General features: G+C 41.3%; 1 protein-coding gene across 32 annotated transcripts in view; it reads right to left on the minus strand.

The window, feature by feature from the left end:
• Positions 1-310: 310 nt before the first annotated feature.
• Positions 311-21,499, minus strand: part of NFASC (neurofascin) — a 176,671-nt gene continuing 155,482 nt past the window's right edge. For 16 of the 32 annotated variants that reach the window (XM_083445443.1, XM_083445468.1, XM_083445451.1 and 13 more), the window contains 4 exons: positions 21,007-21,147; positions 12,733-12,864; positions 10,187-10,256; positions 311-2,090 (listed from right to left, as the gene is read on the minus strand). In XM_083445443.1, coding sequence (XP_083301569.1) covers positions 1,859-2,090; positions 10,187-10,256; positions 12,733-12,864; positions 21,007-21,147 — 575 coding nt within the window. In that variant the 3' untranslated portion in view covers positions 311-1,858. Of the gene's footprint in view, positions 2,091-9,223; positions 9,284-10,181; positions 10,257-12,732; positions 12,865-21,006; positions 21,148-21,499 lie in introns of those variants that run through there. The other 16 variants (XR_014512541.1, XM_083445454.1, XM_083445460.1 and 13 more) reach the window with 5 other exon arrangements.

Genomic DNA, 21,499 nt, shown 5'->3' on the forward strand with positions numbered 1-21,499 from the left:
AGTTCAGCCATGTCACAACTATTTCCATTTCAGAATGATGCTGAAACATCTATTGAAGTTTCCCCTAAATGTTATTTTACAGCTGCGAAACTGTCAGAGACAGATCTCTCTCTTTAAATACTTTTGACTTTGAAAGTGCAAGGAGTGAAGAGAATACATACTGCATTCCATAAATACTGTATATTACGGGGGGGGGGGGGGGACACCTCTACCTTCTACGATGACCCATGCCTTCTCAACTGACCAAGCTGAAGCTTCCTTATTTGTACTGCATCGACAGATTACAGACCATCACACCAGGGGCTTAATCTACGGGTAAATATTCATAGTTTATTAAGCTTCAGGGAAAGCATGAAGCTGTTTAAGGCATATATGGAAGAACAGTGTCACAACAGAATCTGTATCTGAGGAAAACAGGTTTGCTGCGTGTTAGCAAGTTAGCTTGAGTGCCTTTGATGTGTAACTAACAAGATAGGGTGAGCTCCATGCTGCTGCTTATTTAAGTACTGGAAAAAGCCTCTTTTAGGCTAATTGAGGCCCCTGCATGTGTCAGAGTGGCTTTTACCTTGAAAGCCAAAAAAAATGTATCCCTGACTGATATGCAAATGATAGGAACAATGGAAAGATGAGTCAGGGTGGATTCTGAGTGCCTTTGTACTTTTGCATCAAACATATAGGGAATGGAAATCCCTGAACTTTTCACAGAAGAGGCTGGCGGGTTTAATGCCAGGCTAGTTTATTCTTAGTAGGTATCATTCTTTTTTGGTTAGCGGTAGGAAAGCATAGACTGGTTGCTCTTCCCTGGTCACCCTTCCTCCCTTACCTGCTACATGCAGATTCACGGAGTGGCTATTAACACCACGTGTGAGCATAGGGAGGAATGGCTACTTTCAGCAAGAATGGACAACAACCCCCACCCCCAATAATTTATCCAGGAAAACAATAACCCAATTATGTTTTCCTACCCTGGATTAGCAGAAAGATGCAACTGTTTCCATTAAACTCTTTCTTTGGAGAAAGGTGCTAAATAGCATGGGCAGAGGGATGAAAACCTTGCCTCGGTGGTACCTGCATCAGAACCAATACTTGTATAGCACTAACTGAGATCACAGACAGTTTGGGTCAATGCAACAAGTACCCCCCCCCCATGCATATAGCTTCCACACTGAAGCCCAATATAGTACCGTTTCTTCTTATAGGAAGGAATATCCTACACCTTGCTCGGTGAGGATTATTAAGCCAGAGCCTGGCTGCAATGATCTCCAACAGAAATAAATTGCCATCAAGGTTCCTGTTTATAAAACAGCCTCGTTTTTAACCAGTAGCTGATTCCGCAATGTGGTTTCATGCTGCTTTTACCGGGGGATTATACTTTCATCTCCACCCCTCTCACTCCAGATTTCCCCCATGTTTGGGCATTTCTTTTTCTGAGAATAACTTTGAAGCCTTTTAAAAAACACAACAACCAAAAGAAAAATAAAATAATAATCAGCTGTGTACATTATTAATGAAAGGAGTTGCATTATCTCACAAATTAGACATAGGGGGTATAGAGGGGTGTTTATTTCAGTTCGAGTTCTGAAGCCTGGGGTGTAGAATCTGTGCATCCTGCTCTTCTACTGGTCTCTTGTGGGTCAGCTCAGATTTCAGCTGCAGTAAGATTGCTTCGGCAGCCGGTGCATCTATGCCATTTGCTTTGTTTGCGAAAGAGATGATGGCCCTGGTGACCACCTGGTCGGGTTTTTGTTTGCTCTCTGTGGTCCTACCCTAGTTGCTTTCTGTTGATGGTGACTTTGCCGACCCACACGGGCTATAAGTCTTCTTGCTGCTGCTGCTGCTGTTGTTTCAGTGTATTGCGTTATGCCAAGGAATAGATAGCATTAACTGGTGATGTGGCTTCTGAACTCTCATTGCCTTCTGTCTCCTCTTTGTCCTTCTTGACTGTGTACTGGCCAATAAAGGAGCCGTCCTCATTGAACTGCCCTTCGCCTCCTTCGCCATAGTCCACCAAGCTGTCATCACTTTCTTGTTGCTTTATCGTGCCATCTAAAGAGGTCTGACTGCCCTGCAGCGGCTTGTTGTCTTCATCACTAGCATCAAAAGGAAAAGAAGTGCCATCAGTAGTGGGAAGGAATGGCTTTAAAGGGACAGGATCACTGTAAACATATGAAACTGGTTTCGTCCAGGCGGTTGTACTTCAGAAGGCAAGCACAGTGCAGGAAGATCTGGGAAACACGGCTCCAAGCAGCTTTTTGCAAATTACCAATGAAATCTTTCCCAGTGCAAAGCTATTCAGGTGCAAAGGGTAGTATTTTCCCAATAACCTAAATAAATCAGGAGGGAGTCTCTTCTTCAAAGGGCTGTGATGGTGGAAGCCTGACCACAACTACAAAGTGAATAAACCATGTAGGAACTCTGAGCTTTCCAGTTGTATTAAGCCACAGTCCCATCAAATTCAAGTTTCTTGTATTAAAAAATAAAGTTTTCTGGTACACTATAAGGTTAACAAATTTGTTATGGCAAAAGCTTTCAAGGACAGTGGTCCACTTAAATCAGTTGCATGAAGTGTTATCCTGAGTTGCAGGCATGCGTTGTATATAACACACACATGGTGGGGGGAGGGGGACTGTGAACAGTAAGAGAAGGAAACGAAATACAGAAAAGTACAGGTGGTGATAATTATGTATTTAACAGTAATTATCACAAAATATGATTGAGTTGGTAACACACCCATCCTGTCACCGATAAGCTAAATAACACATGTGTGATGAAAAATCCATTGTACCCATTTAATCCACAAATTATAGCACTGAACTCCTGATTTATTGTGATTCAGTTGTTTTTATGGTTAGTTATAGAATGTTCTAGGGTCCCAATCACAATGGACTTTTAAGAATTACACTACATGTTAATTGGCTTACCAATGACAGCATGGCAGGGTATCAACTCAACTGGTTTTTGTGAGGCTGCTGTTAAGTAAATAATATTTACGTCTGGGTTTTTTCTGCATTTCATTTCCTTCTGATCTCACTGTTTATATCCCCACCCCACTCCCTGTGTATCTTAGATTAAGACTTTGTGCATCTGATGAAGTGGGCTGTATTCCATGAAACTTGCGCTGTAATAAACATGTTAATGTTTAAGGTACCACAAATCTCTTCAAAGAGACTCTAGGTTGGCAAGAGTTGTGTTGAGGACCAGCCATGTAGAAGGCAGCTGAGTGGCTCTAATTCAATCCAAATTGGACGTAATATATTCAAGTGCCATTTTGGCTATTTTTAATTTACTCTTAACTATGCAGCTTTTGAAAATGATGCAGAGACACTTTTAAAAATGGCACTTCTACACTTAGCGGGGGAGTTCCATGCTCTTTTCGTAAGGGGAATTTCTGACCTGCAAATATGCATATTTTATTACGTTATAGAAAGCCCCACAAATAGTACTGGTTTCTGCTTTTGCAGTCTTGTTGTCAGCCCCAAGATGTTGAGGACTCAAGAACAACCTTCTGCAGAATTCATGAGGCTGGCTTAACAATACTGGAGCTTTTTTAAAAAAGGCTCAGGTAACATCATAGAGAAAACGGTCCTATCATTGCTTGCTAGCCATAATGAACCTTCTATGTTTAGAGGCAGAACCTCTCTACCCGACGCAGAAAAAGAATCAGGGGACATTTATCTCCATTATGGCTTACTTGCATGCTTGCCAGGGAGGTGTGTGGCTAGTCAGTGTTAAACAAAATATTGTGCTGGAGCCGTTGGGACATTCTAAAAGGGATGTTTGTATACCCACATGTGCAGGAATCCATGTATTGGACTCTGCCAAGAACAAAAGATTTAACTGCCAGGAACAGGAGACTCTGCAGATCAATGGGGGACTGTTTTAGGGATCTGACATCTTCATCATCTGCCAACCTAAGTCCATCTGTACCTCCTTCTGCCCCTTCCCCTTGAAGGGAATAGTCTGGACTCTGGATCATGTCATCAAGTGCCATAGAAGAGACAGCTATGTATATCCCCATATATACCTATTGTAACTGTACCATCATGTGCATTTCAACTGTAAATTGTTTTGGGAGCCAATCCTGACTTAAAAGAAGGGTGTATAATAAATAAATAAATACCCAATTCATTGTCATATCTATGAGGCTCAACTTTTTATCCTAACACAGAAAAAGATCATTTAAGGTTTTGTGTTGCAGTTTTGTTTTGCCATAAGAATCATCTGGTTTTGCCATAAGAATTATCTGGTTAGATAAAACATGTAGCCCACCATTCTGCCAGACAGTGGCCACTACAAGCATAAATAACAGAACAAGTGGTGTCATCATTCCTCCTGATCTTGCAAAACTGTCTAACAGAAGGTAGCCTGTGATAGCTCTCTAGGGCAGGCATAGGCAAACTCGGCCCTCCAGATGTTTTGGGACTACAACTCCCATCAATATAAGGCAATATAAGGAGGCAAAAAAACAAGAATGAGAGACCCAGGGCTTTTCATCTAAAATCTTCATTTTCCAAACCAAAAGAGTATGCAGATAAAATATATCCGGCATCATAATGTCCCCTTTGAGTTGTCCTCCCCCCCCACCCCCTTCCCAATATACCAGGCCAATGAAGTTTCTAAGATATTCCCGGCTGGTTTTGACCTTCTAAAGGCTACAGTCCAGAGAACTATACAGCTAATTCTGTGGGCCCAGTGGGGCTTTTGAGTTCCTTCCTCGCTCCCCTCTCTTTAAAGAGCACTCGCTCACACAACAAGCCAAGTGGCTTCGCAGAGGGCTGCTGCTGAAAGGCAAAATGTCAAAAAATTCTCTTGTGCCTTATTTAACCTAGCTCTCTGGATTGTAGGCCAAAGAAGACTGTTAACTTGGTTGCCTTGTTAGTGCGTTAGGTATATACAACTTTTAACACACAAACAACAGTTTACTTATTTGGTTAAATGGAAATATTGCAGCTTATTTAAAGTATTAAGGGAAGCCTGACTCAGGCTGGTTCAGGAGCATCATGGTCAAGAGTTGCATATGTCAGAATGAATATTTTCTGTGTACAAGATTTCTAGGGAATCTTCACTCTGAACTGATCCCAGGCCTCTGGTAGCTGCTGACTTTTTCTTCACCATGTTTCCATTGTTTTACTGCCCAGCATGTGAAATCAGGTATTATCTTGTTTTTCAAACCTCAGAGGCACATAATACAAGTAGCTTACCTGAGCATATGGGGGCTACTCAAATCTGCAGCCCAGAAGACCCCTTTTCTTGTGACTAATCTCCCTTTGAGTGCTGAACTAACCAATGGCTGTCATTGCCACAGCTGAATTAGTCACAGAAAAAGGAATGAAGCTGAGGTCACGCTAATTCAATTGGTTGTGTGTCGGCTCCAAATACGCAGGCAGAATGCAACTCATTGGACACACGGTGCCCGAAATTTCAAGGGAAGGAATAGTAAGTGAAACTTTAATGGTGTTAGATGAAGGTTGGTGGTGGAGAGGCAGGGAAAGGTGGTAGAGAATAAGGTGTGTTTCAGTGATGGAACTGCTGAAAGAAAAAGCTGTGTGCCAGACTTTGGGGCAGTCCACAGTCCTACCTTTCAAGAGACCTTCATGGTCCATGTAGAAAGACAAGGTGAAAAGGAGAAGAAAGAATGGGAATAAAACAGAGAGAGAAGCAGAAAGAGCCTGATCAGAGAGCAAAATGATGAAGTATGCATTTCAGGGGGAAGTGCTGGGGAGAAAAATCCACCTATCCCCCCACCCCCCAAAGGAGCTAGTCACTTTATTGTTGTGCATACAAAATAAATTAAAAATAAACAAATAAACCTGTTGTGCATCCACACCAAAATATGTATCTAATGGATTCCAAAAGCAAGTAATTTGCAAATAAATGAGATGTGCCCTCAAATCTGAGGCAGGGAGGGAGGGAGCACTAGTAGGGCAGAAGATACAACCCCACATGGCTTCATTAAATGTCGTCCTGAAAGGCAGCTGAGCAGCCACTAGCCTGTGGTCTGTCATGCTGTTCCAATGACGTAATGTGCTACAAGCCCCTCTCAGAAAAGGCTGCCTTCAGGAAAGAAAGGAGCATGGTATTCGCTTGACCTTGGTGGAAATCAGGCAGCTCTGCATATGAAGGGAGGGGGTGCTTCTAAGTTACATTTCCACTGTGCGGAGATTGTACCGGATGAGCAGATGGCAAGTGTCTTTTGGGAGGCAGGTATATATTGTGGTTTCAAAATGAGTGGACTGGAGGGGAAGGCACTCTTATTCCATATATTACAAAAGACACACAAGAGATTTGCCTATGCGTAGAGGTGGGGGTGGGGAATGAGTGAAACAGGAAAGAAACGCATTATGAAATGCATCTGCTCCTTTCTTGGTGGCTGTGTTCAATGACCTCTGGGGCCCTGGAAGAACACGGAATTGATTAAGGCTCTATCAAGATAGGAATTCTGACTGTCATGTATTAGACACTGCCGATGTCAGAAAACTGGCCTAATATAGACCCACTTCCAAGTAACATGAAATTGCTATCTGGGTTCACATGAACCCACTTGCCAGCAGTCTGGGCTGTATGCAAGTGCTCCTAGTTTTTAACAGGCATTTGCCAATTCCTTGTACTCGCTATTGCTATATTTTACACAGGGACCTTTAGTTGGGGATGCGTTGAAATCATGACTGCAACTGCAAATGCTTGACTGAGTAGAAAGCCCAGTAACGTTACCTGAAAATATATGGGGAGCAGGAAGGAGCAGCTTGGATGGGACCAGCAGGTCTGAAGTTTTAAAATTCTAGTTCTTCTCTCTCTCTCTCTCAACCAAATCAGTTGGCCTAGTAAGGCATGGTTACTGGAACAGAATGCTATTTAAGGACATGGACTTCCAAACATCTTAGCTTACAAGGAGACCATTATTCTGGCAGCAAAGTAGAAAGAAGTGACAGTATCTCTTTAATTACAGGCTGCAGTGATTGGAATGAAGTGCGCACAGGGCACTAAGGATGTGAAGGGCATGATGAAAGCATATTAGACATGCTTCTATGAAGGTAGGAAGAGAACCAATAAAGAAAGCATGTCAGCACATATCCTGTCCACCTTTCAAGCACTAATAGTAACTTTTCCCCCGGACTGCTCGATTCCTTGTGAATTTTAAGCAGCTAACCACTTTGCTTCTGACTCCTTATGGGATGTGTCACTTTCCTAACACCCTGCATTAACACTCTGGTTAATTGTAAAAAGAAGAAGAAGAAAAATCTGTGATTTTTATCTAGGGGGGAAGAAGGGGACGACAGTTGTTAAAGCATTGTGCCTTCAAAGTGTCCAGCTTGCACATCATGAGTAATCACAGTTAATGGCTTACTGTGAATGCAAATATCACTCCTCTCCTCTAGACGAGGGATGGGGAATTGGATCCAGACTGCAGGCCGGCTCTTTATCTTCCCCACTCTCCATGGGCAAGGTTTAACAGGTAGATGAGGTCATGCAGTGCGTGTTGCATAGAAGCCTCTACCTTCAGCTGATGGAACTTCAAAGTACCATGCATGACTCTCTGTAAGCACTAACGACCAGTTGATTGTAAGGGCTTCAAAGTGTCACACACAGCGTCACAAATGTGGGGGCTTATTATGAGCCTCACTAGGCACTATGCACAGGGTTTTTCAGGTCCTGCTGACTGGGAGTGTCGACAAAGCTGTTTTTGGCCCAGCAATGTCTTTACCTGCTCTACACCTGGTGCCATTTATGACTTCTGGTGAAGGGCAGCGAGGTATGGCTTGGTCAAAACAACATTGCAGGTAAAATAAGGTTTCCCACCGCTGCTCTTGACAGTGGGAGCAACAAGCGACGATCTCTGTCTCAGCATTATGCCTGACTGGGAACTGTAGTTTGCTATGCTGAAACAAAACATGGTTGGTAAGACAAATCTTGGCTCAACACCCTGGTTTGTTTGGAAACAAACCACAATCCCTACTTCAGACATAACCTTAATACCTGGGTATTAAGGTTTGTTACGCCTGCTGGCTACAAGGGACGAGTGAAACGGAAGCCTTCTGTGCATTTGATGGTTTAATGGATTACTGTGATGTGCAAATTTTGCCAATGTGTGTGCATGAGGAGCTTAATATCAAAGCTATGGCATGTAACACAGTGACTGCTTCTGCAAAATGAGCATTCAGTTATAAAGTTACTTCATTCATTCATACTGTGCTGTTTTCTCCTGTCGCCATATTATTATAGTATTTGTCTCTTTATTTTCAATTTGTGCGTTAAGAAATTTTCTGTCAGATTTATGCAGAATTCTAGACTAAACTTTTATTCTCACAATGGTTTTCTTGGACAAGAATTGGTGATTCTCAAATTCTCCTGATATGCTTCATCAACACACTTTCATTTATTCAATAAAGTAAGTAATGCCTGATAGGATAGTCAATTAACTAGTGTTAATCATAGTTTTTCTTCTAGGTTCATTAGGTTGGAGAGTTCATAATCATCAATATGGTTTGGAATAATAAACTCACTAAGAGAACTTTAGAATAGAGGGCATGGGTTGGAAACCAACCCACTACTTACATGAACAAGACAGTGCTTAAAGTTTCATGGGTGACAAATTGGAGTGTATCCTCTAAATGTTTGCAAATGATCAGCCTTCAAATAATCCCTCCATTTTAGATTTGCTTATATGGTTTTATGCTGCAAGATGTATGCATGGTACTTCTTTCAAAGTTCTGCAGGGAACCGTTCAAGCAGCTTGTTATTCATGACACCAGTTCTTGCTCTTCATCATTTCAAATCAAGCCCTTTTGTATTTCTTTCAAATAATTCTGGAAACTCTGGAGGATTTCGTGGGAGCTCAGTTCAAAATTAACTATATCTGAGCAGAGGGTCTTACCATTAGGGAGGGTGAACCAGCCCCCTCAGGCAGTAAATTTGGGGTGGCATGAAAGGGCAACAAAGTGTTCATTATTTAGTTTGTTATTATTGAAACTTTACTGCCAGGAAGCAGGGAGAATTGCTTGTGGGGTTTTCAGGTGCCAAAATAACTTGGCTGGCCTCACGAACTGTACCCCTTGACTTGATGGTGGTACACCATTTGCTGTTCTGCCTCAGGCAGCAAAAGGTGTTGGGCTGGCTGAATCTGAGTAAATCATCCTGTTTGCTTAAAAGCACTAAGCAAGCAGAGATGTACAAAGAGCACGTTTGCTCTAAGTCACATAGATTAACAAAATGCTAGCAGTGTTACCTGTTTCAGTGCCTTGGAAGCAAGGGGGAAACAAATGTAAAACTTGAACGCAGGACCCATCTGTGAACAGCCAAAGAAAACACCTTGCTTTGGGAAGCTGAGATAAAAAGTGGCTGATGTCCTTAAAAGGTTGACTTTGAGTTTCATAGAGGGGTGATTGTAGTGGCACATGGCCCCCACTACAACAGTCAAGAGAGGTGGGTTTGCTAGGTTATACAGAGACGATCAACAAAATGAGATTGTCTGAGATCCTATAGAAAAGGATGGAATATGGAGCCCATCACAGGCTTTTGGAGAAAATGTGTTTATTTTTCTCTAGATACAATCTGAGCAAGGTTGGGTTAACCTGTTTCTGGGCAGTGAATGCACGAGGGTGAGGAGGGTAAGTTGCTGAAAAACCCTGAAGATGCCTCTCTGAATAATCTGGTGTGTGAGAGAGACCAAACACATTGCTTCCATCTCTCCCATAGCATCTAGCTTTCTATCTGCTGTGGTGATGCTAATGAGCATTCTATTATCTTTCTTGATCCATCATGTAGTGCAAATTTCCTGGGACTGTACCATTTCAGACTACACATGAAGCACTGCACACCTGAATGCCCATGTCCCCACTATCTGCACATACAATACTAGCACGAACATAAGCTAGGACCTCTGTTCCTCATGTGCTAAGTTTCCAGAGAAATTTTGATGTGAGTAAATAAACATCTTTTATCTGCAGCCTGAAATGGTACAGATATAGGAATAGTATACCATGCAAGTTATCTGCATGTGGAGATCAACACCTTTTTCTTTTGCAGAGATCTTTGAGACATAATGGGAGAACAAACGGTGGTAGAAAATGCACATTTATGGGAATGTGATATCTTGATGACTATTGAACCGACAAAGTTGTTCTCTGTAATAGGTGGGGTAGAGGGCAGAAAACAAATGCCTGTCACACATGCCAAGCAGAAAGCATACCTGTAATCAAACGACCCATTATCTACCTTCTGGTCATCAGGGTCCAGGGGTACATCTTTATTTTCTCGCACTGTGAATACATATGCAAAGAAGAAGAAGAAGAAGAAGACATCTTACTTTCATGTATTCAAGGCTGCAGTCCTAAACACACTTACGGGACTTGCTTCTGACTTGAGTGGGGATGGGCGAGGAATCCACCAAACTCCAATTCCAAAGCAGACTCTCACATTTTGATCTGGGCAAATCATGATTTCAGAATGAGGGCTGTGGGCCTGCTTCTGCTCTTTTGAAAGTGTTTCCTGATCTTTAAACTTGTAAAAATGGTTAATCCAGCTACCCTTGGCCCGAGCAGCTAGTGCTTTGAATGCAATAGAATGCAAGTCCCTCTGGGAGCAATGGGATTTGATGAAGCTCCATCATTCTCATGAAGAAATGTATGGGAAAAAACACTGCTGCCCCCAGAATTCACATGGACCCTTCACCTCTCTCAAACATTTTTTTTAATACCTTGCTGTTTGTGCATGGATATTTCATGTTTTTCTTTTTAAAAATATACACTGAAATGGGATGGGGGGACTTAAGTCTCATCCCCATGTAGAATTGGTTCAGATGTTTATGTGTCCATCCATTCCTAGGTCTGAGAAAACCTGTTTAGGATTGTGCTGCTAGCCTCCCAGCCTCTGCTGTCTTGTAGGTGGTCAGGAATTTAGACTGAAAATGGATGAGAAGCATCTGAAGAAATAACTGACATTGAGGTGGTTTTGCTGTTGGCAAATGTATGTGCAAAGTCATTTTTGATCACTTCCATGCTTTTAATCTCCAAAATATAATACACATAAATCCCAGGCTGAGCAAGATTCTGATTCAAGTTCTCTTTCAAATCTTGTCTCCTGCCATTGAAGTAATCATTATTATTTCCTGCATCACAAATGCCTGGCTCAAAACTGTCACGCTAGTTGCATGCTGAACAGAGCGCAACAAATAAATTGATGTTACTATATTGTGAATAGTAAGGGGAGCATTTCCTGTGCATATGGTGTTTAGAATTGTTGGGAAATTGTCCCATGAGCTTAAAGCAAGACAAAATACAAGCTGACGTGCCTTATTTTTAGAACTGCTGCTCTATTATTATTTGGATGCAGTCCTGAAAAAGCCGACATTTGCCGACTACTATCATGCAGTGTGATATCCGGTAAATAATAAAACAGAAGAAAATAGTAGTAAAGGATTATGGCTTGGAAGTGTTTCCTAAACCACAGCTATTGTAACGTACAAAGAATATTTCTTGGACTCTTAATATGACCATACTCATCTTAACTGCATACCCTTGGGGCTAACTGAATACTCTTAACTGTGTTTTATAGAGATATTTAGCACTCTGCTATCTTACTTTGAAACAAGGATCTCTAGACAGACCAAGCCAGGTATACTATTTTGCAACACACACACACACACACACACTGGTTTGCCCTTAATTGACTAGAATGTGGGATTGCTCCCTAAATACAATGGCCAGATACACCAGACAACTTGGATTACAAGCCAACATGGCAAGCTTTTCAGTGCCTATTTATGCCAAGGCATTTTGGATTGTGTGGATGGCTTTTGGAATTGTATTCTATTCTTGCTTTTAGCTTCTTGAATTTTTGTTCTCTCCTCTTGCGTCTTATCAAACTTATTTGTTGGTTTTAAATTGTATTTATACGTTGTGTGAATGAATTCTATTCACACTTTCGTACAGCACCTTGGAATCTTTTTGAGGAACAGTGGTTAAGACATCTTTGGAATAAATTAAAAGCAACCAGTTTACTTCATCCCAATATCACATAGACCCTTTCTACTGGTGAATGTATTCTTAAATTACCACACTTCCTTTATGCTTGAAGAGACCCGTGAAAAAGTAAGTAATTTTTGCAAGGGGCAGTGGGACAAGTGAAAGAAACACAAGTACATCTATCAGCTGAAAAATGTGAGTACATTTCAAATACCTCTTCCAGCAAATAAAAAAGGGGGAAGGGACTTATATCCTATTATGTGATTGCCTCTCACCTCCAGATACAGCATAGTCAAAATCTGTATGGTACTTCTCCCCCCCCCCAACTATGGTTAATAGTTCAGGTGGGATGGGGGTCAGGGGTCAGTGTAATTGTGATATAGAAAACCATGCAGGAAGAAAAGATTAAGAACTCCCTGTCCTAATGCAGCTCCCCAATAAAAAACCCTCTTGCATATCTGCCCATAAATAATATGGTTTTTCTCTTTCTTTTAAGGAAACTGGTCACGGATGCCCCATGTTATGTCTCTTTTGGACCTTGGCATAATAAACAAACAGCTGTTCTAGAAAAAGAGGTGCTGGAACTCACCATGAAAATCTCCTTTGTTCTCTTATAATGGCAATGGCACCTACGTGAGAGATGCCAGAACTGAGTTCCAATGAGTTCCGGCAGAAAAAAGCACTGGATGATTATGATCAGACCATCTATCTAGATTTGGGAATGAATACTTCAAACCCAACAACAATTCTAGTTGATAGCTATTTCTCTTACCTGGATATTTCCCTCCTCTGCTTCTCTTAATGAAGCAAACTATCAGCAAAATCAGGACCAGGAGAGCGATGGCACACATCAGTCCAATAAACCAGCCCTGAGTTGCAATGTCCCCTTGGTTCTTGTTATAGGCTAGTAGGAGAAGTTGAAAGAAAAAATGTTAAGAAGAAATACAATTGATCCACATAGTGCTGAAAAATGAAAATAGCAAGCAAAAGCTATTAGATGCTTCCTGTCCCACCCAGTCCCAAGCTTCACATTTGAGGACTGGTGTCTCTCAATGCCGGTCTTCCCAAATTGGCCTGGTTTGGTTGCCACATGAAACCACAGTTAAAATAGAATTATGGTTAATGTAAAAGAGCAGCATGCTAGTACATGCTGCTCTAAAGTGCCTAAAGTGACTGGGGAGGAAGCAAATCAAAGGGTGGTTTTGTATATTATATGCGAACCAGCAGTTGTGATTTGTTTCTCTCCAAACCAAGCATGGAAGCTAAGGTTTGTTCTTTGCTTAATAATAATAATAATAATAATAATAATAATAATATTTATACCCCACCCATCTGGTTGGGTTTTCCCAGCCACTCTGGGCGGCTCCCAACAGAGGACTAAAAACAGAATAAAACTAAAAAATTCCCTAAACAGGGCTGCCTTCAGATGTTTTCTAAAAGTCAGGTAGTTGTTTATTTCCTTGACCTCTGATGGGAGGGCGTTCCACAGGGCGGGCGCCACTACCAAGAAGGCCCCCTGCCTGGTTCTGCTCATGGGCTGCATTCACATTGCAGTTTATTCTGTTCCCATGTTTTCCTAACTGTTTATTTCCACATCACATTTGAGCTTTTACACCACATAAAAGCTACTTCCAGAAATACACTAGAATATAGTGCAAGTTTAGTGCTTATTTTCATGTTATTTGCAAATGAATTTTTTTGTAAACAAACAACATAGAAATGAGTGCTAAAGTTCTGCTATATTCTGCTATATTTGTGGAAGTGGCTTTTATGTAACATGAAAGCTCAAATATAATGTGGAAATGATCAGTTAGGGAGATACTGAGAAAATGGAATAAAGTGTCATGTGACTGCAGCCGTGGTTTCTTTGGGGGAAACAAACCATAAGCACTGGTTCACATAGAAGACAAAGGCAGCCTCTGGTTTGTTTCCTCCTTGACACAACAAAGGAAGAGTGCAATAGGGACTTTTGAGCAGTATGCTCCAGCACACTGCTCATTCACATAAAGCACTTAATTTTAACTATGGTTTAACATGTACAAACCAGGTCATTATCTTTCTCTGTGTGTGGGGATTTTTCAGATTTGAGACATCATATCGGGCCTTTCTATTTTTCCAAACACATCACAGCCCAAGTTCTAACAGTGACAATTCAGATCCAAGGGTAGCAGTGAAGGCAAAGGATAACACAGGTGGGTACAGCAGACTTGGGCAGAGAAATAAATATATGGTATTGCCTAACAAAGGAGGGTTATATAAAATGGGTGGGGGGAGCAGAAGAAGCTGGGTAACAGATTTGATTCATGGTCATGGGAAATATTGTAGGTGGTACCGGTACCTCAAAAGAGGATGCAAAGTTCTCCAAGGAACAACCAAGGATTCATATTTATCTGGTACATAGCTAGAACAAACAAGTACAAAAGGCTTCCTAACACATTATTCAATGTCCTGAAAACCACAGAGAACATGAGAGACTGAGGCTTGCCCAGGCTTGTCCCAGCTTGTGTACAATGCATTAAGTAATGGTTTATAGCATGATGTGTTTTTGCAAAACATCACGAAGTTTTCCCAGGGAAAGTGGCAGGACTAAAAAAGCAAAAACAAAAACAAAAACAAACAAACAAAAACCTCTCAGAGCCCTGATTAGAAAGCATGGGACAAATGGAAGAAATCATGGGATGAGCCCTAAGTCATGCTCATTAATTTCAATGAGTTTACTCTGAGTAAGACTTAGTTGAATACCACCCAAAGCTTGAAGCTTATGTGACTTACCAACTATGATGGTAGTATATTTCTTCTACCGGTAAATTATTTTGCAAAAAAGGAAAACATACACATCTAACTGACCTAATTATTATAATATTGCACACAACCCAGTACTCTGTTGGATTTTAAGTAAATGTTATTAGTGACATATGACAAGTGAAACAGAGTCAAGTCTTAAATGAGCAGCAACTGAAGTAAATTCCTAGCTTATATAGCACTTTCTTTTCTTGGGCCAAGTTCACCCTGGATCACTAAAACATAGACATTTGAGAGTACTTAATGTAAAAACTTGTGCATTTCAAACTCTGCAAAAAAGCAGAGCTCATCACGACTGTATGCACACTTCATTATAGGAATGATTCACTCAGAGAAACTGTGAAAGGGTTTAATGGCTGGCTTCATGACTTTAAAATCAATGGTAATTTTTCCTCCTTGTGAATCAAACTGGAATTGCGCTATTAAACCATAACCTAATGGCTTTATCAGAACACCAGTAGGAAGTAACATGTATAAGCAGCTTTCAAGTTATTGACAATAAATTAAAAATATCCTGAATAGCACTAATGGAAGATTATCACAGCCACGCAGAGTTGAAGTTCTGCCAACAGTATAATGAAGATACACTCTATATTCGTAGCCAACAGACCTTTCTCAGACTCTCTCTGGGTCTTCTCACATTAAGCGCTCAATTTCGCAGTACTTACTTACAACAAAAGTTTGATCACAGGAGGACATGCAAATGTATTAGAGGACACACTCTCTTTTAATTCCACCTAAATAAGTGAATATAAGTTATTTTGGTTCCCTAGCCCCCCTAAAATCAGAATCAGGTTGTGTTCAAAGATGGGAATGAATTATAAAAAATGTGCATTTGGTGTCAGGATCTTTGGGGGTTCTGAGTCAGAGTCCCAAACTCACACAATACCATGGCCCATGAACATTTAGGCCCCGGAGCCATCTTTCTTACATATAATAAGGTAAAAGTGTTGTTGTGCTGTAGTTTGCTAGGCCACAGATAGGGAGCACTGCAAAAAAAAATTATGATGAGAGGCAGTGGATGGGAAGTCCAGGCAAGCCATAGAAGGGCAGGCAGAACAGGCTGCAGCCTTGCACCGCCCCCCTCCACTGACTCCTCTGCTTGCCAGCCTCAGGGACTTTGCCCCTAGGATCCAGATCCCCAAGCCAGCTAGCCCTGTGCTAGCTGCCTTCCTCCTCCCTGGCCAGCCTCAAAACCCACTGCTGTTTCCACCACCGTTTAGCATCAAGAGCAACACAGGGGTGAGGAAGGTGCCCAGAAGTGCCAGCTGGCCTTGAGATCCAGAGCAGTGGCATGAAGTAAAAAGGAACAAGGAAGACGCCCAGAAGTGGTAGCTGGCTGTCCTTGGAATCCATGGAAAATGGAAGGTCTAAGCTGCCCCACCGTGGCCCTTTCATCCTCTGAAAGAAAAACAAACACGTCCAACTACTCTCCATAACAATGTCAATACTTCTCAATTTGCCTCCCTCAGTGCAGCCTCTAGGTTCTTTGTAGTCATCTTCCAGCATCTTTCGTCTGTCATGATGTGCTATCTTAACAATCGCCAGTGTTCCAGCTCCCTTAGAAAACCTTAATGCCTTTTTTGCTTTTTACCTCGATTTCTTCAAGTGTCTCTCACCACAGCTTTTTAATTACACTACTTTCCAGCTTGACTTACACACAATGTTTTTACTTCCCTCCCAACCTCTTAGCCCATCATTAGAATTGTACTGTAGACTCCTGCTTAAAGTTTCTGGTTTTTTTCCTTAACTGTCATGTTCCAAGGCTGAACCTTTGACCGTCCTGTGCAAAACTTCCAGAACATTCCCTAGTACTTTTAACCTTCATGTGAGTTTTTGAGCCTTTAAAGCAAAAGCTATTGTTGGACAAGTTTTAACAGGAAACCCAAACTCAAAATGTTTGAAAGGCCTATTCTCAGGGGCAAATACTGATTTCCTGTTACGTTCATATCATTTGAGGAATCTACCACTACATCATTATGATGTTTTTTTCAAAAGGTATGAGCAATTTTAATTGACTCAAAAGTGCCAGGTGCCCCATTGGCCTTTGTGCTTTGACATTCTCCCTGTTCACTACTGGCAGCTGATTTACCATGCATTCCCTTTTCCTGTTAAAAGCACTACTGTGGGAAAAAAGTCCACTTTGAAGCTATTCTAATGGAAGGAGCAAGACACTAATTGCATGGACTTCAGAATTGCATTAGGCTAAATGAAACTACAGGGTTGACAAAGAGGGAATAGAATTATACTGGAGGCTTTTGGAACAAATGGTGATTCAATTAACAATGCTAACATATAAAAGCTTTCAATAGAATAGAAGGAAGATAGGAAAGGCAACTATCAGATCGCACGATATACAGAATGAAAGGGGGGAAAGTTTAATATACAAGTATACTTTTGATACAATAATGATGAAAAAATCCTCCAACATATTCACAGAACCCTGTCCAAATCAAATAGGCAATGTCAAAATGATACAACGGCACATATCAAATGTAGTTGTTCTGTCCTTCTTAAGCATACATTTCATTTGCAAACAGCCTGATCCTGTTTTGCAAAGCCAAAACGCTTTCACCTGATCTCTTATAGCCATTGGCATGAGGCAACAGTTTCTAAACTTGATGCAGCCTTGCTTTGGCTTTTAGGGGGAAGTGTGACCAAGACCAAAAGAGGATGCCATAGGACAGAGCAGGGAACCTTTCTTTAGCACAGTGGGCTAGATCCTTATCTCACGGGCCAAATTTGACAGGTGGGTGACACCATCTGCCAATTAAATGACATAAATATGATGTCACATGATCGACAGGTGGGCGCCTTTAAAAATCCCTTAGGCAGCTTTGCAACTCTCCTTCTACTCCCCATTTAAACCCCTAATTCCGGATGTTAGGGTGAGCATGGGGAGCTTTGCAAAGGCTTTAAAGCAACCCCTGTGTTCCTCCTTGAGTGTCAAAAAAATAGAAGACAGGCCTAAATGTACATTCCCAATATTGAATGTAACTTCATTGTACTCAAGGTGGTGCCAGGTGAATGTGGCTTAGGCCCCAAAGTCCTTGGCAGATAACAGGAATCCACACCTACTTTGCAGTTGGCTGCGATTTTTATGGATTGGCCTTGCTGGCCTCCTTCTGGGCCCCACCTGTAGAGCGACATCAGTGATGAATTGCATTTTGCATATAATAGGTTGTCAAGACAGCACCACACCCTTAGGACATTTTACATGCATACTTACTGTATTTTTAACAGGCCAGTGGAGGTTAATATTATTTTTCCATCCAGGTATATTTGTGTAACATTAAATATCACTCACTGCACAGCAAAGTATTGTTCTAATTAACCAAAACTGAGCAAAAGAAAAAATGTAGTAAAACTGCAGCTGTGGGGCTACTTGGCTAGTGCAATTTCTACTTAGAAAAACAAGCTGCTGTCTCCTGAAGAGTGACTTTCAAAATAACCTAAAGAAAAAGGACAGTGCTTTCGTCTCACAGGTATTAATGATGGAACATGATAGTAAGCTCTGATCTATCACATCAGAAGCAGCCAGCCTGGAAGAGAAAAGGAATGAAAATACAAGAGGCACTAAAAGAAAGCAAGGGAGGTCACTAAAATAGTGTAGCTTTGGCAGTCACCTGGGATGCATCAGAGGGAAAAAGCATAGATCTTGGAAATCTTCCATTACTGTATCTTGAGATACAGAAAAAGTACTCTTTTAATGCACAAAATGCATATGGAACACACACAAACATACAACAAAAAGCAAATCTATCAGCACTGATCCAATTTACCCAATTACGGCAAGGAGCAAGAACTGTGTTATTCCCTTGTAATTTTTTTGGTTGAGGTAGCTAGGAGTTTTGCCAAGCCAAAATAAACTAAAATATTTAGCCTAATATATGTTGCATTTTGGATTCTTATTTGTAAACCACAACACATTCTGTGTAAATCAAGGTTCATCTGAAGCACCGCTCTCAATATCCAGTTTCCTGGGGAAAACACCACCAAATTTCAGTGAGACAGCACCACTAATGAACTACGTTAGGGTTACATTTTCAACATATCCATCCTCAGCTGGGAGGCATTTCATCTGCAACACAGAAGATGATCTCACTCTCTACACACATACGTAACTATGTACAAACTGATACTGGATTGCAGAAAAAATAAAGTCCCCCAAGATCAAACAGATGGTTCTTTCTGGTTCAGTCCATTAGCAGGAAGGATGTACTCCTCCAGTTGCTGGACTGCTAAAACTGTATGCCATCTGAGCAAATATTTACAAATGCAGCAAAGAAACTGTTGCTCAAGCATTTATGTAAAAGCTATTAATCGTCATGATGGCTATACAGAATCTGCATTTTCAGGGGCACCATGCCTCAGTGTTCCAGTTTCTGGAGATCAACAGTTGGAGAAGGCTATTGCCTTCATGTCCTGCTTGTGAGCTTTCCAGTAGCATCTGGCTGAACACCTGGGAGGCAGGATGAGAACCTCTCCACTCACACCAGTGCAACTGTGAAGGTCAGCAGTGTTACAAAAGTTAATTGTTTCTGACAGAACAACCAAGTTGTTGAGGGGCTGGAGCGGGCAGGCAGAATTTGCTTGGGGGATGGGCCACTGGTTAGTTACCCGTGGTAGATTTTAAAATATGGCATTTTTCATTTGTTTTCACACATGTTCAGACTAGGTTAACAATTTCTTTCCACCATTTGCCTATATGCCACCATAAACCTTATCATTTTAGAGTGAAAAAAGAAACCTTGCTTAAATTGTGTGGACATTTTGCTTACAGCTTTTGACACATTGCTTAAAGCTTTCTACAGAATGACCTTCCGATTCTTTCCACTCAGCATACATTTCAGCTATTTCTCACATGGAAACTACTTTTCTAATTACCTGCATTGACAAAAGGAGCTTTTATTATGGACAAAGGAGGAAACCTGGGATATGATTATGTTTGATTAAGCTGCACTATGGCTGAAGCTGATTGTTTGACAGCTACCTAAAATTCTGAAAGCAGAGGTCAGAAATGTGAATGCATAAACTAATATCTACTAAAGTCTGACTGGTTCCATGCTGCAGCCCTATAGCACTGCCAGGCAGTACTGGAAATAGATCTAAAAGGAGATTCCACACAGTATTTAACATTGTGTTATTCCATCCAGGAATGTCTTTTATCATGGTCAATATCCATTATGTTTATTCACAGGCAAGTCCTGTTCAGCAAAGGCTCTTTTCAATGATAATTAAAAGCTTCCTGCTTGGGGTTGTAGCCATTTTATTGCTTCATATTCAGTGGTGCTGAAGGATTAGTGACTTGCCCCTTAATTTCCTCATCTGTAAGCTTCCTTTCATTTTTAAAAATAGTGAAATAGAAAACAGGAAGCTTCGGGTAAAGATGAAGTAGCCCTGAAAGATGTCAAAAGCAATTGTCTACATTAGACAGGCTGGCAATCCAATTGTGTTTTTATTGCCACTCCCCCAACTGAAAAAACCCTTGGGAAACAGAAAAAAGTTACTGGAATACATTGACCTAATGATGTTCATTTGAATTCTTCATAAAACAGAGGGGCAACATAGAAGCAACCTATACAAGGCACTTTTGAGACACACAAATAGGATATAAGGCAATATTCTGTAAAGGTAAATTGCTACAATTCTCAGATTGTGACTTCATTTGAAATTATGAGTATGCCACATAGCTCTGTGGATGTCTTGCAGACAAATCGACCACATTATAATATCTAAAATCTTTTTCATGAATACCCAGACATAAAGCCAATCAGAAATTCGCATGTGCTCATGCAACAGCTGGCAGCATGGTAATGAGCAGTGCACACGCACACAAAGGAAAACATGAATGCGCAGATAGCAACACGTAGCCTGTAGCATATTCCTTAACAATAGTGTTTATTATTAAGTCTAGATGGAAAACCATGGGTCTCTGCCCTTTTTATAGATATCTTCCAAAACCAAGCTTGTTTCATTAAAAGAAAAGTTATGCCAATATTTTTTTTCCTTTGTTTGTTTTAGCAGAACACAGTCTAAAGAACCTCATTAAGAGAGGATACATTTCACTTTGGTACTTGTATAATAAGGGCAGAGTGCACATCGTCAGTGAAGAGATGGGTGACATTTTCTCCATGCATGGCATAATTCCTCCATCTGAAGCAGCAGCACGCAAAGGCAGAAAGGCTTGGAATGGAATGTGCCTCCAAAATGCAGCACATTGTGGGGCTGAACCCCATCTCACCTGGACTTGTCTGAAAGGTTACGTTCGAGCTGATAGTATCATTCCCTTTGAGAAAAACCCGCACTATGTACTTCTCCCCAGGAGTCAGGTCAACCAGCTCCAGAAAGCCTTTAGCAGGGGAAGATTTCACTGTTTTGTTACCTGAGAAACAGAAACTTCATATCAAAGGCAGCTAGCAGGAAATGCAGATTACTCTGTAGGCAAACATCCCTAATGCCAGGTCCAGCTACTGACTCGACACATGTCCCTGCCGATGACACCACTGACTAACACAGAGTGAACACCCAGAGTTTCTGGCACCATCAGTTCAAAGTTGAAGGGCTCGTTTACAGAAGCTCACCCCACTTGTATGTAGGAGAATTATATTTTCCAGACACCATTTAATCTAATGGAGCACCTGCTTTGGCATCGTAAGGCAGCCAGCAACCAGATGGAAGCTTATCACATTACTGGTTCAGCGATTTTGCATAAAACTAGAAGGGGGGGGGGGCAG

The sequence above is a fragment of the Podarcis tiliguerta genome (genome assembly GCF_965153285.1).
Source record: "Podarcis tiliguerta genome assembly, chromosome: 6".
NCBI lineage: Eukaryota > Metazoa > Chordata > Lepidosauria > Squamata > Lacertidae > Podarcis > Podarcis tiliguerta.